Below are 18,855 nucleotides of genomic sequence, written 5' to 3' on the forward strand. Positions count from 1 at the left end.
AAAGGAAAAGAAAAGAAAATGTTTTGGAACAAATAAAGGTGGTGTTTGCACAACATTTTGAATGTACTAAATGCCACTGAATTGTTCACTTTAAAATGGCTAATTTTATGTAATATTTCACCTCAATAAACTTGAAAATGTTTAATGAGTATGTATTAAAGAAAATATTTAACTTTACTGAGGACATTCATAAAGATTTGAAAAAAAAATGCAAAAAATATAAGTCTCCAGTAAGTGTTAGCTATTTTTTTCTCCAGTAAGTGTTAGCTATTTTTTTCATCTAAAGACTTTTTCTAATACACCACTGGAGTAGTACACTATAATTTAAAATAGAAATGGACTAGCAGGCAGGGCACTTGCTCCTCCATGTCAGAGGATTCAGCCAATGATACACATAAAGCGTCCTATGTTCTGTTTCTTGAGTTCAGTGCTCTGTAGGTTCTGATAGCACTTTCATCTGCAGTGCAAGAGTCATGAACAGAAGGCCAGGCACGATAGCTCATACCTGCAATCCCAGCACTCTAGGAGGCTGAGGTGGGTGGATCACTTGAGGTCAAGAGTTGGAGACCAGCCTGACCAATATGGTGAAACTGCATCTCTACTAAAAATACAAAAATTAGCTGGGCATGGTGGCAGGCGCCTGTAATCCCAGCTACTCGGGAGGCTGAGACAGGAGAATCACTTGAACCTGGGAGACGGAGTTTGCAGTGAGCCGAGATTGTGCCACTGAACTCCAGCCTGGGCAACAGAGCCAGTCTCACAAAAAAAAAAAAAAGTCATAAACAGGAAAACCCAGATATGGTAGACTTTGAAGAGAATCTGATGAGAAGGCTAGCTGTTGTTTTAAAAGCCAGCTCACACATTTGAAGAAGGAGAAAGCTGATTATATGTAAGAATGAACAGAAGCTCTCATCCTTCTGCTACAGAAAGCAAATTCTAGTCCTTAGCCCAGCCACAGATATACAAAATAGAAAAACAAAATTGAAAGAACATAGCAATTAGTCCAGAAACCAAGGTGTTTTTACACATTTAATCCAGGAAAAGGGCAAAGAGGAATGATTATTGCATGAATGGAACACTTAGTTAGGTATTTGGGGGTAATTTTTAATTTTAGTTCCTCACTTGATATTGTTGAGCAAAATGAATTTCAGGTAGATTAAGCATTAAATGTAAAATAATGAGGGGTTGGGGAGAGAAGGAAGAGTTTTAGGGGGAGGGTTTTGTTTAATGTAGGTGGATGTTCATTTGCTTTCTGAATGAGGGAATCTTTCTAAGCTTACGAGAAAAGAAAGAAATAATAAAAGAGATATTGTTAAATTTGACTACACAAAAATTTTCCGTTTTCCTAAACATCTTCTTAAATAACTGAGAAACATTTTTGCAATAAATAAGGCAAAAAATTTACATCTTCCAGCATAAAGAATTCAAATAAATCAGCTGGACATGGTGGCTCCCACCTGGAATGTCAGCACTTTGGGAAGCAGAGGCGGGCGGATCACCTGAGGTCAGGAGTTTGAGACCAGCCTGACCTAAATGGTGAAACCCCGTCTCTACTAAAAATGCAAAAAATTAGCCGGGCATGGGGGCGTGCACCTGTAGTTTCAGCTACTCGGGAGACTGAGGCAGGAGAATTGGTTGAACCCGGGAGGCGGAGGTTGCAATGAGCCGAGATGGCACCACTGCACTCCAGCCTGGGCAACAGAGTGAACTGTCTCAAAAAAATAAAAAAATAAAAAAATTCAAATAAATCCACAAAAAGGACTAAGACATGAAAAAATTATACTAAAGAAGATAAAGAAATAAAAGGTTAGCATATATATTTTTTTTTAATTTTTGAGACAGAGTCTCACTCTGTCACCCAGGCTGGAGTGCAGTGGTGTGATATTGGCTCACTGCAACCGCCACCTCCCAGGTTCAAGTGAGTCTCCTCCCTCAGCCTCCGAAGTAGTTGGGATTACAGCCACGTGCCACCACACCCGGCTAATTTTTTGTATTTTTAGTAGAGATAGGGTTTCACTGTGTTAGCCAGGATGGTCTCGATCTCCTGACCTCATGATCCTCCCGCCTCGGCCTCCCAAAGTGCTAGGATTATAGGCGTGAGCCACTGCGCCCCGCCAGAATATTTTTAAAATTCACCTTTGAGAATGATGAAATAAATGAAACATAAAACTAAAATACAGCATACTATTCTTCTCCTAAATAATTAAGAAAGATTAGAAAAACAGCACTTCCATTGGTGAAGATATGGAGAAATAATCCTTGTTCTTCACTGATATAAATTAATAGAACTTTCCCAGGAAGTAATTTCACAATATTTATCAAATATTCATCCCTTTGGCTTAATGATTCATTTTCTACGAATATACTCTAGAAGGAATTAAACTGAAATGGAGGGAAAACATTCTCATTTTAGAAAATTTTATAATAACAAAACAACATTAACCCAACAAGAGAATGAAGAAACCATGCCATCTCTACCTAATAATATATTATGTGCCCAAAGGGTTGCTCATGCTTGTAATCCCAAGCACTTTTGGAGGCTGAGGCAGGAGGAGTGCTTAAGGCTGGGAGTTCAAGACCAGCCTGGACAACATAGAGATCTTACCTCTATAAAAACTTTTTTTAAATTAGCCAAGTGTGGTAGTATGCACCTATAGTCCCAGCTACTTGCAGGCCTGAGGTGGAAGGATCCCTTGCACCCAAGAGTTGGAGGCTGCAGTGAGCTATGATTATGCCACTCCAACCTGGGTGACAGAGCAAGACCTTGACTCTAAAAATATGTATACATATACTTTTATACATGTAAATATATGTGTGTATATATATATATATATACACACACACACATAATGCAAACCTTGCCCAAGGTGGAGTTACCTGGAGGAAACCAGGGGAGATGGGCAGATTCGCAGCCTCAATGCCAGAGGAAGGAAATGTCAAGGGAGAGATGACAGTCCTGGGTGTGGGATGCCAGATAATGCCATCTGTTGGAGACACTTTTATCGTTATTTCAACCGCACTGTGTGGGAGGTGAAGTGGGCATTGACCCCAGAATGGAAATGAGGAGAGAAGAGGGTATTTGTGGGGACATGCTCTAAAAGGAGGTCCACTTAGTTTCTTATTTATGACTTTGGAATGCCCATGTGTTATTAAATATTTTGCTATGGGTTGTTTGGCAAAAGTTTTGTAAGACAAACTCAAGAACTTAAACAGCATGAAATTATTATATAGCAAGCAAAATTATCATTATGCTTAGGATAAAAATAGGTTCATCCTTGAATATTGGAAATTAAAAGGATGTTTTTTCTGGTCTTCAAAGTCATCCTACTGTGCCTTATGCAAATTTATATCCCCAGTGCTTCTCATGCCACCTGCCACATAGTAGGTGCTCAATAAATATTTTCTGAATGAATACTTGAATAATTTGATAGAAAAATTATAATCAACATTCGAGTTTACTTCAATGCCCTATTAGTTGTTTGAAAATATATGGACAGCTGGGAAACACTTCCCTAGGGTGAGCTTTTATAGGCTTTGATAGAGACTGAGCCTTGATTCAACCTTAGAACTGACCTTAAGTATAAGACAAGTCCTGCTCAGGGAGTGAACACCAGAAGGCCAGTGAAATAAAAGATTCTTCACTCCCCTCAACACCTAAAACACATAGCCACTGAAGTTTAGGGGATGAATATGTTGCTTAGAAAGATATAGAACAGAAAAACATAGCATCTTAGTGTTAAGTGCAACATTAAAGATGACCTAGGCTGGGTGCAATGGCTCACGCCTATAATCCTAGCACTTTGGGAGGCCAAGGCGGGTGGATTACCTGAGGTCAGCAATTTGAGACCAGCCTGGCCAACATGGTGAAACCTTATCTCTACTAAAAAATACAAATATTAGACAGGTATGGTGGTGTGTGCCTGTAATCCCAGCTACTCCGGAGGCTGAGGCAGGAGAATCTCTTGAACCTGGGAGACGGAGGTTGCAGTGAGCAGAGATTGTGCCACTACACTCCAGCCTGGGTCACAGAGTGAGACTCCATCTCAAATAAAAAAGAAAAAAAAGATGACCTGGTCCAAGCGTCTCATTTTATCACAAGGAAACAGAGAGGTAAGTGACATGTCCAAAGTCACATTGCTACTTAACAGCAAATCTAGGCATAAAATCCAGCACACCATCCCATAGCAGCTTTCCTCATAAACGTCAAAGCAACAGAAAACAAAAGTGGAATAGAATGCAAACTAAATTCCTAAAACTACTGAAATAAAATACTGTAACTACAGGGAGACCTATGTCCAGAATTAAAATAAAGTTGTCTTTAGAAATTTTTTTTTTCTTTTTGGAGATGGATTCTTGCTTTGTTGCCCAGGCTGGAGTGGGCATGATCTCAGTTCACTGCAACCTCTTCCTCCCAGGTTCAAGCAATTCTCCTGCCTCAGCCTCCCGAGTAGCTGGGATTATAGGTACCCGCCACCACGCCTGACTAATTTTTTAGAGTTTTTGTTGTCGTTGTTGTTGTTTTTTGGTACTTTTAGTAGAGATGGGTGTCACCATGTTGCCCAGGCTGGTCTCGAACTCCTGACCACAAGTGATACAACTGCTTCAGCCTCCCAAAGTGCTGGGATCATAGGCGTGAGCAACCGCACCCAACCTAGAGATTTTTTTTTTCAATTAACCCACCTGAGTGGGAAAAATAAGTGATATTTTGGTTACTGATATTCCTAGCCCTTCTGATATGTGAAAGGTTGCAATAATTTGTTTCTTGACAGCCTAATGCTTCTGGTCTTTCTGCTGTCTTTCTTTCTCTACACCTAGGAGTCCTGGAGTCCAGTAAAATATGAGCAGTGTCATTTTCAAATGTAAATTTTATGGTACGGTTTTTATATTTAGATGCATTATTTAAACTAACATGAAAATTCATACAATGGACCACTATGCAGCAGTGAGGATGAACAAACAACATCACACCATAACATGGATGAATTTTACCAGCAAAAAACTAAAGGAATGGGCAGCCGGGCACGGTGGCTCACTCCTGTAATCCCAGCACTTCAGGAGGCCGAGGCGGGTAGACCACTTGAGGTCAGGACTTCGAGACCAGTCTGCCCAACATGGTGAAACCCCATCTCTACTAAAAATACAAAAATTTGCCAGGTGTGGTGGCAGACACCTGTAATCCCAGCTACTTGGGAGGCTGAGACAGGAGAATTGCTTGAACCTGGGAGGTGAGGTTGCAGTGAGCCGAGATCACGCCACTGCACTCCAGCCTGGGTGACAGAGCAAGACTCTGTCTCCAAAAAACAAAAACAAAAACAAAAAAAACCAAAAACCTAAAAACTAAAGGAATGGGAGATAAAAGAGAAAATACTGTGGGATTTTACTTGCATAAAGTTCAAAAACTGGCAAATGAATCTATGCCATTTGGAATCAGGTTAGTGGAGTCCCTTGGAGTAGGGTTGGGGATAGTGACCTAGAGGGGGCATAAAGAGAGCTCCTTGGGATCTGGTAATGTTCTATTTCAAGATATGGATTCCAGTTACATAGTGTAGTCATGTTGTAAGCCATACACCTATGATTTGTGAGCTTTTAAAATATGTTATATTTTAATAAGTAGTTTCTTGAAACAAATTGACAATCCATATCTCTTGACAAATTTTATTTGTAAAAAAAAACTATCTTGTAAACATGCTTTAAAATATATTTGAAAAGTCAAACAAATACGAAATGTAAATATATGCAAAATGTAAACATATTTTAGTGCTCCATGTTGATACAGGATGGATAATACTGAATAATGGCTAAGATTCAGAACAATATATACCAGAAACTGCATACATAAATTCTCTGGTCACCATTAACATTGTGTTTTTCTTAATGCCTGAAATAACATCTAAACAAGGGGCAGCTGCCTCAGGCAAAATGGTACTTAGGAGATTTTAAAGACCTTAATGAGATCAGGTAATTGCTTGGTGAAGCTAAAAATTTTACCTTCAATTAACTGATCAACAGCACCATATATCATCGTAAGTTCTCACTTCCTTCCAGCTCCGTACTGTCAAGTCATTTCCTCCAGACGTCTGAACCTGCACTCAGGGTCCATTTTTTAAACATTTATTGAATTAGTCTGGTCTAATCTACAATTAATGGAAAGTCTGTAGTAATGCAGATTCCATAAGCAGCTAAGGAAAGTTAAAACTTTGAAAGAGCATGTGAAGCAAACACTTTCTGTTCCTTCCATGCTTGTTTCTTTGCAATTCATAAAATACTTTCAGAAATCATTTAAAAATATTCGGATTTCCTGCTTCCATTTTCTGAATAGATGATGCTGACAAAAATAGTAGTGATCACAGCCCATCCCAAATAGTGTCATTTTTTTTTTTCCAGGAAACTGGGTATATTTTAAATAAAACTCTTGACTGAAATTGAGAAGTGTGAACTGGAAATTGAATGAAATTGCCAAGTCTGAAAGGGAAAAATGGCTAATAAAACCAGAGAAACATTTCCTCTTCAAATTTATGCTGGTAAAAAGATGGGAGAGAACATTTTCTTTTAGAGCTTGTTTAGGCTTAAATAGACCTAAATATGTCCTCCCCTCACCCGTGGCCCAAGTTGGCACCTGGCAAGTGTCTCTGTAGCACTTACAGCCCCTACCCACTATGCTTTCTGCTGTGCTCCCAAAGCCATTCAGGCAAGCTGTGTTTCTGGTGGCCAAAGAATAGGAAGTATAGTGAGAGTGCAGGGCTTGGGGAGGGAGAGAAACAGCTCTCCTTTCCTTCAGGGAGGACACATGGCTTTCACTTTCATTCTGTAGTATGATATTTATTAAAAGTTTACTGTAGGCCAAACATAGTGCTGGATGCTGGGGACACAAATAGTAAGCCATCACACTGCCATGTTCAGAGTCCCTTGTGGAACGTGCCTCAATGGGCCAGATGAGAGGCAAACTTTTATATATATGGATATTTTATATATATGGATATTTAAATATATATATATATATATATTTTTTTGAGATGAAGTCTCACTTTGTCTCCAGGCTGGAGTGCAGTGACCCCATCTCAGCTCACTACAACCTCTGCCTCCCGGGTTCAAGTGATTCTCCTGCCTCAGCCTTCCAAGTAGCTGGGATTACAGGAGTGCACCACCATGCCCGGCTAATTTTTATATTTTTAGTGGAGATGAGATTTCACCATGTTGGTCAGGATGGTCTTGATCTCTTGATCTCATGATCTGCCCGACTCGGCCTCCCAAAGTGCTGGGATTACAGGTGTGAGCCACCACGCCTGGCCAACCTTTTTTTTTTTTTTTAACACTTTGAAAGATATAAAGTATATCTTATAATGCTCATTTCCCCAGAAAACTGAGGGGGAAATGGTACTTCACTCAGCTTATTAGTTTCCTAATGTAATAGAATAATATGTTACATACACAGAAATTGCTTATCCCCTATACTGTATCATAATCCCTTCTAGATGTAATGCTAGACTTGAATTAAGGCAAAAGATTAAATAAGATGAGAAAAAAAAAAAACCTCAACTCTCTTCTTATAGCTAGAATTAGACTTGATTTGATACCTTCTCAAGAATGCAACAGATTCAATGAGGAATTTCTCATTACAACATTGACCGGTATGGTAATTGAGGTTTTGGGCTTAACTTCTCAGTGACAGTTTCCTTATCTAGAAAATGGAGTTGATAACAGCCTCTACCTCATACAGTCGTTGATGATTAAATGATATAAAGCAGGTGAAAGACTTACATAATACTTAGCAGCACATAGTATGCACTCAGTAATTCATTAATTTAACATATGTTTAACAAGCACCTAATAGGTCAGGCTGAAGATACATAGCAGTGAACAAAACAGACAAAAATCCCTACCCTCATGATGTTCATATGTCAATGAGGACAGACAAATAATAAATAAGGCAGTAAAAATATTATATCCAATTGCATTAAGTGAAATAGAGAAAATTAAATTGTTGTTGGGGATAGGAAGAGGACGTCGGCATTGTAAAAAGGTGGCAAGGGAAGGCCATGTCTGAAGGAGAGGAGGGAGCAAGCCATGAGGCTATATTTGGGGAGAAGAGAGTTCCAGAGAGAGGAAAGTGCCAATGCAAAAACAAAGAGACCTTTGTGGTGGGTAGAAAGAACATAGGTCCACAATCCCTCATTCAAAATTCTCAAATCTAAAATCTCTGGAGTCCAGTCATGCATACTCCCTGCCCTCTTTCACCTCCAGGCCTGTGTACAGGATCGTCCTTCTCCATGGAACAGCCTTCCTTTTCCTTTTCTCTGGTTGGGAGTCCCTGGCGGACTCTGCCACAGCATCTGCTGTCCACCCCTTATTGCAGCATCTCTCTCCGTCAGCTCCGTTATACTCTAGTGCTACTGAGTGCCTGGACCCTAGAGACACAGGGATTATTACTCTTCTATTTATGTTATTTTTTAAAAAATTATTTTTTGAGATGGAGTCCTGCTTTGTCACCCAGGCTGGAGTGCAGTGGCTCACTGCAACCTCTGCCTCCCAGGTTCAAGTGATTCTCCTGCCTCAGCCTCCTGAGTAGCTGGGATTACAGGCACCTGCCACCACACCGTGCCAATTTTTGTATTTAACAGAGGCGAGGTTTCACCATGTTGGCCAGGCTGGTCTTGAACTCCTGACCTCAAATCATCTGCCTGCCTCAGCCTCCCAAAGTACTGGGATCACAGGCATGAGCCACCGTGCCCGGCCTATGTTATTATTATTGCTTGTTTTGTATAAAAACAAACAAAAAAAATCCCTGGCGGGATGGGAGCAACGCATTAGGACTCCAGCAACATTTCCCTCAAACAGGATTCTCACCTCAGCTAAAAGCTGAACATTTCTAGAAATTTAAAGAAAATCTTGGCCCCAATAGTGGCATCTGAAGAGTGGCGATTAGTCATTTTCTATTCTAAATGGGGAAGTAAACTGAATGAAGATGAGGAATCCTAAAAGGGAAGGAGGGAAAAAGAGAAAGGGAATGAATAAGATGAGGAAGGAAAAGTGGGGAGCAGAAGGATGGAAGGGCATGAACCATGAAAGAAAAACATAAACAAGGTTATGAGCATGTCTTACTGCAAGCGTCTGCGAGCATCAGGGGAGGGATCCTCTACTGTTAACTGTTTCCCATACTTGTTCATCTATGAAGTTGTCTTCAGAGAGAATGAGATTTTTGAATACTTAAGGTTTTTCAAGGACACCAAACTCACCTTCCAAAATAAAAAGGAGTCTAAGGAATGCTTAGAAAATATGTTTTAAACAAATGTTTTTAAAGTGGGAAGCGGCCTCATTGGCTTTCATGTGGAAAGTCGCCTGATATTGGCAGTGACTTTTTTTTTTTTTTAAAAGTAGCGACGCAGGAAAGTGTTCGGCTGCTCGCGGCGACGGCCGGATGCTCCAAAGTCAAGATCCTCCGCAGACAGGAAATGCCTCTGCCAGCTCCAGGGTCCCTTCGCCGCAGCCCTCCAGAGAGATTTGTGTACATCCGACTGAATAGGTTTCCCGCCTGCAACTGCGAACCCAAGAGCTATCTCAGAAGAAGGAAATCACTCGGGCTGTCTAGCTTTTCTGACTGACACTCGGGGCCCACGGCGGGCCAGGGACGGACGCTCTCCGCTCTAGGAACTGAGGGACGTAGGCAGAGGATGCGGGTGTCCCCCGGGGCCCCGGCCAGCAAGAGAAGGGTAGGGGGTTCCATCTCCCCTGCTGCAAGCCATGCTTGTATCCACAACGAGGTGATTCTGGTTTTCCTACAGCCACATGTGAACGGGTAACTGCTCTTCTGTAGCCCTGGGGTCTCAGATCTTTGGGTGAGTGGGAGGAGTCTCCAAAGAGCTCCTTATCTGGAGTTATCAGCAATACCAAAAAATACATTATCAAGGGACAAAATTAGATTAGACATATACAGAGCCCAACTGGGACTTCCTAAAACCTCTATGGACTAAAAAATAAATGTCAGTCCAACCTGATTATTTTGACCACAAAATACTGAACTAATCATTTATTTTTTTTTCTTTTTTCTTTTTTTGAGACAGAGTGTCACGCTGTCACCCAGGCTGGAGTGCAGTGGCATGATCTCAGCTCGCTGCAACCTCCGCCTCCTGGGTTCAAGCCATTCTCCTGCCTCAGCCTACCGAGTAGCTGGGATTACAGGTGCGTGCCACCATGCCCAGCTAATTTTGTAGTTTTAGTAGAGACAGGGTTTCACCATGTTGGCCAGGCTTGTCCCAAACTCCTGACCTCAAGTGATCTGCCCACCTTGGCCTCCCAAAGTGCTGGATTACAGGCATGAGCCACCATGCCCAGCTTGAACTCCCAATCATTTAGAAGCATGCTGGGTGATCGTTTGGCATTCACATTCTGTCCCATATTGTAAGTAGTCACATAAGTACCTCCAATCATAGATTTAAAGGATCATTGATTATTAGATCTTGAAAAAAAATCAAAATCAGGAGATTTTGAGTTCATCAGCTTCCACATGCCAATATATCTGGAGTGGGAATTTTGGTGTCTTCTGTCCCCAGCAAAATGCATTTTCCCCAAGTCCAAATAAGTTTTCTTGAATCCCTGTCTGCCCCCATTAAGATGAGTATTCACAGTAATGAAAACCACACACACACACAAGCTTGTCAGAAAAGTTGAAAGAGAAAAGGTACTTTCACTATCAGAGATGGTTTCCTCTTTTCCCACAAGATGTCTTATCAGCTTTCACCCTGAGAAAACCATAAAAAGTAAGAAAAAGAAATGTTATGCAATAGTTCTCTAAATAAAATACTACACAGTAGGCTAGTCATCTCTAAAAGTGATATTGTTTGAAGAGTCAAAGTACATCATCCAACAAAATCAATATCATATTAAGTTAGAAAGGGTTCTGAATATCAAAGACCAATGAACTGAATAACTTAAAGTATAAGTACACGACCCAGGGGATTAATCACACACTGTCATGGTGAAATTAGGGCAATTCTTCCAATCATTAACGTTTTGCTTACAAAAATGTGCTTTTCTGTTTGTCTTTCTGCTAAATGATAACCGTTTTCAAGTTGAATCTCCTGATAAAAAGAGTTAAAAACAAGACAGGAGTTGTGCTGTAAAGGTCATACGTGCTGCTTCGACATGAAATAGCCAAAAGACAAACAAATGAAAAATGCCCGGATCGTAGGAGGAATTTCTAAATCTTCATTGGCAATCTGCAATGGAGTACTTCAGAAAAGTGAATGCCTACCTATGTCCTGAGAATAGTGCACCTCCTCCAGTTAACATGCTCTTGATTCTTAAGGACATGTTTAGATTCAGAATGGGAGCGACTTGAAGAGAGTTAGGATAAGCTTGAAACTGGAAAGCAGCCTGATTTCAGGGAATTGTCAACTTCAAAACTAGATTTTACCCCTCAAGTTTTCTAGTGTCAATCAATACATTAGTCTGTATTTCTCTGCTGAAGAGTCATGATACAGTTACTCTCAAGAATAAACATTAACCAGGGTTTATCTCCAGAAGTGAAACACACATGCAGGTTTCAGGATTACTTTAATTCAATATTACGTCCATAAGCCTCCCATTCTCCAAAAATCTGATACAGACAATCCCATTTTCAGACGAGACAGATTATGACCTTTGAAACCCTGATGTAATCTGTTAGGCAGGGTCTGGAGCTTGGAGCCTACAGCTGATGGGAAGGGAAACTCTCCCTCTGGGTGGCCACTTTGGGTGCCAAGGCTGAGGAGACATGGGGAGTAGGGAGAACAATAATGACAGCATGAACTGAGTTGGGAATTTGGGAGCTGGAAGGGGTTCGTGTGGTTCAACTAGACCATCTTCATTCTACAAATGATTTGAGGCCAATAACTAAAACACTAACCCAAATCTTCAAACTTCCAAGTCTAACCACACCTCTCTGCTTAAGGGCTAGTACTGCTTTTCTCAGAAATCTTAATTCCCCTGCAATTCCAGGGGCCTCCTTAGAATCTAAGGAGGCAGGATATGACAAGTCCCTAAGAGCAATGACTTTTTCACTGTCTTCATCTGAGTGTCCATATCTGGAGGTACCACAGCCCTGGGAGCCAGGCCAGGGGTAGGGTCATTCCTTCACAAGTCCTTAGCCAGGAGGTACCCAACTCTACAACTAGAGGCCTCCATGGAGGCCAAGGCTAGAGAGAGATTTCCAGACCTCTCCCCAAAAGGTCTCTGTCATGGTTTACCTGGAATGTCAGAGACCTGATGGCTCAGCTAGGCAAGCAGCTGGCACAGACTAGCAATACGCTGAAGAGTCAGAAACCTGGGCCCCCACACCCACCTCACCTCAGCACCCCATTCTCCCTCCATCTCATGGTGCCCCCTCCTCCACCCTGCGCCCTGGGCTTAGCCATCAAACCTCACTCCCACTAGCCTGGATAAGCCCCGCGTTCTTCTGTTCCCCCTCGCCTTTCCTTCCTCTCAGCCCTCCGCCCCAGCCTCTTGCTGGCCAGAGTTACGGGGGAAGCAGGTGGGAGGGAGGAGTGCCAGTCCCACCAGCTTCTTCCACACCCCCAAGCGCTCATATCAGTGGTTCCCCAGGGGTGGTGTCCCGGGCCGCAGCTTTGGTGTCACCTCAGCGCTTGCTGGAAATACAAATTCCGGGTCCCAGCCCAGTCCTAACAGATCATATCAGTGGTTCCCCAGGGGTGGTGTCCGGGGCCGCAGCTTTGGTGTCACCTCAGCGCTTGCTGGAAATACAAATTCCCGGTCCCAGCCCAGTCCTAACAGATCAGAAGTCCAGGAACAGGGCTGGCAATGAGTTTCCACAAGCCCTGCAGGAGGTTCTGAAGTTCCCCGGGTTCGAGAACCGCTCTCAGTGCAAACCACCTCCCCGCTCCTCTCGGCCAGGGTCCCCCATCCCCCCACACGAACCTCCCCACCGCGGGCCCAGCCACGCGGAGCGGGCTCCTGAGCCCCGGCCACCGAGAGATGACGCGGTGTTGACTCAGCCGGTCAAGGACGGCGAGGGCCAGCCCGGGGGCTGAAGCGAATCGATGGGGTTCGGACAGCCCCGCGCTTCGCAGCGTAACGGGCCTGGGCCTCGGCTCTTCCCATCGCCTGGCGTGCCCGGGACTCGAACCTGCCCGGCTCGCCATCCGCCGGCAGGAGCAGAGCCCCAAGGCAAACGCCCCGGGAGAGACCCCAACCCACATTCCAAGCACCCAGCCGCGGTCCCGGGCCTCAGAGCGAGAGCCCCAACAAGATGCAGCCCCAGTCACTGATGCAGCCCCAGTCACTTCCTGTCCCCAGAGCCCAGCACCGCGCCAGGCACCCAGGAGGTCTAGAAAAGGTGTGCAGATTTTTTAAAATCAAAGAATTAGACTTGCAACGAGGTCAGTCGTCCCACGGATGGCTTTATTTTACAGTCAAGTTACTTATTAAAAAAAACATTTTGGCCATTTTTTTTTTTTACAGTGAACAATTCTATATACACATTATAAACATTGATATAAAACAGTATCTACAATCTACTTACATTTAATTAACCTGTGACTTCTAGTTCATCTGTGATTAATTTTAGTCAGGTCAGTTTCTCTGCTTGAATTGGGAGGTACTATCCCCTTAACACCTTGGTCAAACAGGTACTAAGTGATAGTGTAAAACAAGCATTTAAGATTCTTATCAGCTATATCTCTGACAAAAAGAACACACATCTCTGAGACAAGAGCTCTGAAATGGTTTTGGAGTTAAGACAGCAGTATAAGAATGTCATATAAAAGTAAAGAATGTTTTCATTTTAAAATACTCCAAGGCTGCCTGAAATGTAGGCACCTCTGGATTTGGGGTATCCCTTTGCCTTTCCATTAAGTGGGAGATACACAGATTACAGAAAAGCCATTCAAGAAGGTCCTATTAAAACCTTTAAAGCTGTAACTTAGAAATTTAAATTTAACAAAAAGCTCAAAATTACTTTTTTATAAATAGTGAAAACAACTTATTTTTTTTAAAGAGGAATGAATTTAATCACTACAATGTCACTTTATCAAAACCACCTAAGATCGGTACATAAACTATTTGTTAAGCCAAAATCAAGGTCTCCATGTAGGTTTGTTAACTGAGCAGTGCACCAAATATTTTTAGGTTTCCAGAATACCAGAAAATTTATTCCCTTTCTTATATAGCCTTCCAGTTCTTCTATGAAGATTTTCTGTAGCAAAATATTATTCCTAAATCCAGTTTTCTGAACATGCCAATGCCAGTGGTCATCATCCAGCATTAAAATAGCCTTTATCGCCCTCAATGTCCACTTCCTGATCAGAATCCTCTGAAATCTCTGATTCAAGGTCTTCCTGGGAGGCAAGGGAGGGCGAACATTGAGAGCTATCCAAAGAAGCACCTTTATTCTGTTCACTGGGCAAATCTTGCCTCTGATCACAGGAACTGTCCAAACTTTCCAGTTCTTTTTTATTGCTTTGAGGGTTCTCCTGAATAAAGGAAATGAAAATGGAGATTGGAAGGATCATAAAATGTGGATAGTGAGAGGAATAAATCAAAATGTCTCTTCATCCTATTCTATCTTTTTAGTTTACTGTTTTTAGTTTATAATCTTATTCAGGAGATACATACTTGTGCTTTTCTCTCACTTTGTAAGAAAAGTTTCTGTCATATCAAAGATTATATGCTTAAAAGATGAGAACCAGTCATGAACATAAGTGTGATATATTATACCAATTGAACATGAATTCTGGTTACTTAACACCAGCCCAGACCCATGGTTTCAATATTCTCAAAAGTTTAAGGGGGAAAGAAAATCCAATCACTACAGAGACACCTTAACTTCATTCTTTAAACATTTAAACCTTGCCAATTAACAGTCTTTCCAACATTTTAAAAATAAGAATGCTAAATGGTGAATTAAGAATAAAGTTTCAAAATTATTAGATTGGATCTTTTTTCAGTCATTTTCTGGAGCAAATTTATAAACATCTACATGTGTAAATGTATAACAAGTTAAAAAATCATGGCAAAGAAAAAAATGTGTATCTGGAAGGCGGCTGCCAACTGAGAACGTAGACAATTAGCTACAATTTACTTAAAATCTGGGGCAAATTTCTGGGAAATATCCCCATATTACATAGAAACCACTATTTTTAAGGTCTCTGGTAAACTAGAGTCAAGCCTTTGACCAAGAACTATTAAGTATATAAGCTAGTGAATTTTTAATCCTATGCTTGTCTAAAATGCATATAAATACTACACAGAAATATTACAACATCTATTTGTTATATAGTTGCAAGCCTATAGTCTCAACAAATAGATGTACAAGGTCACAAATTGAGAGTGAATCTGCAAATATTTAAATCGCATTACAGTAATGAAATTACAGGAATTTTATTTTCTATTTCAAAATATTCTTTGGGACACTTTCTTTTTAATGAAAAAGTAATGATCAATAAATTTTAAAATCCACTTTGCTTTAAATTTCTCTCCTCATTGTTTCAAAGTATTTATTATAAACTGTATATACAATGGCAAGTGAACAATTCAGCAATTATCAGATAACTATGCAGAATATATCCAGATTAGGACATCAAAAATGAATGTTTAGCTTTAAGTCAATAGACCTTCTCTTAAAAAACTAAATTAGCCTTTACTTTTTATCGCATATTGCGAAACAAGGTCACTGGAAGAAAGACTGTTAGAAAGTTTAAGCTACTTTCCAAACAGGCTTGAATATTTTCTTACAAGTTTTATATTTCATTTTAAGAGCTAGCATTAGATGGAAAATAATTTTTAAACTCCCTGACATTTAATTCTTCTAAAAAAAAAACAGTGCAAACAAGACTTAAAGGTGTTTGTTTCTTTCTATTTACCCTTGAGTTCTGCCTGGTTTTATTATGGCTGTGTAAATAAAAGAAACAATTTTCTTCCAAAGATAACTGCTTAAGTCATTTACTGTCAATTACTTTATCTTTCCTGCGTTAATTAGATAAACAACATATGGGATTTATAAAACAATTAGCTGGGAGTTTTACTAGCCAGTGTGTGAAAACCCAAGCATAATTGATATAGGAACCCCATTAGGTGCTTTTAGCATTACTGCCACCTGAGCAACTCATCCTGAATTTCAGCAGGACTATTTGTCTTTTTAATCAAGGTGAAGAGGTTAAATAGTCTCTTAAATGACTTTTGCATACAACTCATAACAGCCTTGCACTGAGATAACGTGATAAAAATATTTATTTCCATAGAAACAGAACCATGACCATACCTGTTTTAGTCTCCTCCATTTAGCGCGTCGATTCTGAAACCAGGTTTTGACCTACAGGAAAGAGAGAAAGAAAACTTGCCACGAGCCCCCGTCGGGACGTGCCAGAGGGCAGGGTGGCTCCTCGCCTCTCTCTCGGTGACCCGGCGATCCTGCCCCAGAAGCCTTCCCTTCCCCGAGCGAGCCCCCGAGCGAGCTCACCTGTCTCTCGCTGAGCTGCAGCATCTTGGCCAGACGCTTCCTCTCGGGCGGAGAGAGATATTTCTGCGTCTCGAACTTCTTCTCCAGCTCAATGGTCTGGTCGTTGGAGAACCTCACCTGGCCGCCTTTCCTTTTATGCAGAGGCCTCTGCAAGAAGGGGCTCCAGAGTAGAGGTTTGCCTGCGGGCGGAAAGAGCGACGCTCACCCACGGCCCTGGAGCGGCCTGGCCAGACCCCAGAGCTGCCGGGCCCAGGAGATGACAAAGGTAGGCCAGGAGGCCACCCAACCAGACACGTTCACATACACCCACCGGCACGTGGACCTAACACGTTCCCATCAACACACAAACATACCCAAAGTCACACCTGACACCGCAGATGCACACAGCCTTGTACACAGACACGCAGCTGTCACACCTAGAACTAAATCCAGACATATCTTTAACCCAGAAAAAAATGCGCACTACCTGCTGGGCTTACGATAACACGACCCTCTTTCACCAGTGGATCTCGGATTTATATGTAACTTTTTGCCCCGTTGGATCTCCCTTGGTGGGCCGCACTTTCGAACACCGGGTGTGTGCGTGTTGGGGAGGAGCGGGGCTGCTGCACCGCCAAGGCCTGGCTGCGCAGGCAGCGCTCCGGCCCGGACGCCCGCATTAGGCCGCGCGAGGAGCCTCCAATCCTGGCTGGGGGAGCCGCGGCCTCCTCTGATTTCACACCCAGCCCGCGGGGGCGGCCAGTTAAAGCCACCCCATGGGCTATGGCAACATTTCCGTCAATGTGTTTCCTGTTGGTCTAGCTCGAAAAACCCTTTGCTTCCTCCTGCGCGGTCCCAGCAATAACCCAAGGAAACTCAGGGCGCACTGTGAAAACGTTAGCCCCCAGGTCCGGCCCGGCTGAGGTTCCCGCTCCAGCCCCGACAGGCGACCACAGCCAGGCTCGGGTCGCATCATCAAACCCTCGAGGCTGGAATCAGACAGGATAACAACTCAAAATCACAAAAGATGAACTAAAAATACAATCCCCCTCCCTGTAACGGCTAGAAGGTAAGGTAGAGGGCCGAGCTAGAGGCCGCACCATAATAATGGCGACATTAAAATGCTAATTAAGACGTTGTTTTCAGGGTCCCTACTGAAGCTTCTAATAACAGAGTTCATTTAAAACTCTAGAGGCGCCCCGTTTCCTTATTTACCCTAGGGCTCCAGACCTCGAAGGCGCCAAGGGTCACCCACAGCGCGGACCTCGGGCGGCTTATTTCTTAGGCCGCACAGTGAGGGGACAAGCCCCGAAGTTCTGGAATATATGCCCTATGTGTCCCTGCTTCCCTTCTAACTGGTGACCAGCAGCTGCTGCTTCCTACTCCCAAAGTAGTGTCGGTCGGTATGTCCGTCAGAGTGCAGGCCTGCACCTCAACGCTTTGAAAGCTAGCATTGTTTTTTCGAGATTTTGCTTGCGTCAGGCTTCAGACTGGTGCAAAACAGCCTCGAAAAAAAAAATAGGAAGCAACTGGTTATTTTAGCTGCCATAAAGTCACATCCCACACAGAGGAAATGAACAATATCAGAAAAACGGATCCCGGCTATCAGAAGTCGAGTGTTTCCTGAATTTGTCTGTATTGAGGATGTCGATAAAATAATCAGCAGCGTGCACTACTCCGGGGGAAGGGTCTGCTTCATGCAGCCAGGAAAACACTTAACAGCTTCTGAAACCAGATTTACTCCTATCGAGAACTCAAGATTTCCTGTATGAACGGAAAGGGTCAGGCTCTTTCACTGCACAAGCCTGTTGAACCAGGTCCAGCCCCGTAGTCACCCGGGCCGGGCTGCCCCACGGGGGCCGGTCCAGGCGCCTCGACGCCCCTTTCGCCATCCCTCCCGCTAAGGGAGCCCCACCCCGGGTGACACGCGCGGTCCACGGCTGCCCTCGCCGCGAGGTCTATCGCCTGCCCGCGGGCCCAGACGCCTGCAAGGTGCAGGAAAACCAATCTGAGTCACGGTGCGGTCAGCCCCGGCCGCGCGCCTCCTGTCGCCGCGCGTGCCCGACAGCCGATTTTCCACCGCTTTTGCCACAGCCGTCTACTGCCTGCCCCCTTAGCCCCCTTGGCCTCTCCGGCGCTGCCACCTGCCGGGTGGCGCCTCCTCACCCCCACCCTCGCCCGGCCGCCTTACCCAGGGGGTCGTGGCGGAGCAGGGCGTGCGTGTAGTCGTTCACCGTCCGCGGGAAAGGGTACAGAGGGCCCCCGAAGCCGCCGGGTCCGTAGGCAGCGGCCAGCGCGGCGGCGGAGTGGTGCGAGAAGGCGGGGTGGATCGGCGTGGGCTCGTACACCGGGGTCCGGTAGGGGGACACGAGGCTGGTGAAGGAGGAGTTGGGGGACGGCAGCGTGGGGGCGGGCGTGGGTGCGGCGGG

The 18,855-nt window shown here is 43.5% G+C and overlaps 1 protein-coding gene across 1 annotated transcript; it reads right to left on the reverse strand.

The window, feature by feature from the left end:
• Positions 1-13,360: 13,360 nt before the first annotated feature.
• Positions 13,361-18,855, reverse strand: HHEX (hematopoietically expressed homeobox; the record flags this gene model as incomplete). Its single annotated transcript, XM_011947898.1, has 4 exons — positions 13,361-14,462; positions 16,250-16,300; positions 16,448-16,626; positions 18,618-18,855. Coding segments are annotated over 4 exons (687 nt in total), but the record flags the coding sequence as incomplete, so codon positions are not given.

Source organism: Colobus angolensis, unplaced genomic scaffold, assembly GCF_000951035.1.
Source record: "Colobus angolensis palliatus isolate OR3802 unplaced genomic scaffold, Cang.pa_1.0 Scaffold270, whole genome shotgun sequence".
NCBI lineage: Eukaryota > Metazoa > Chordata > Mammalia > Primates > Cercopithecidae > Colobus > Colobus angolensis.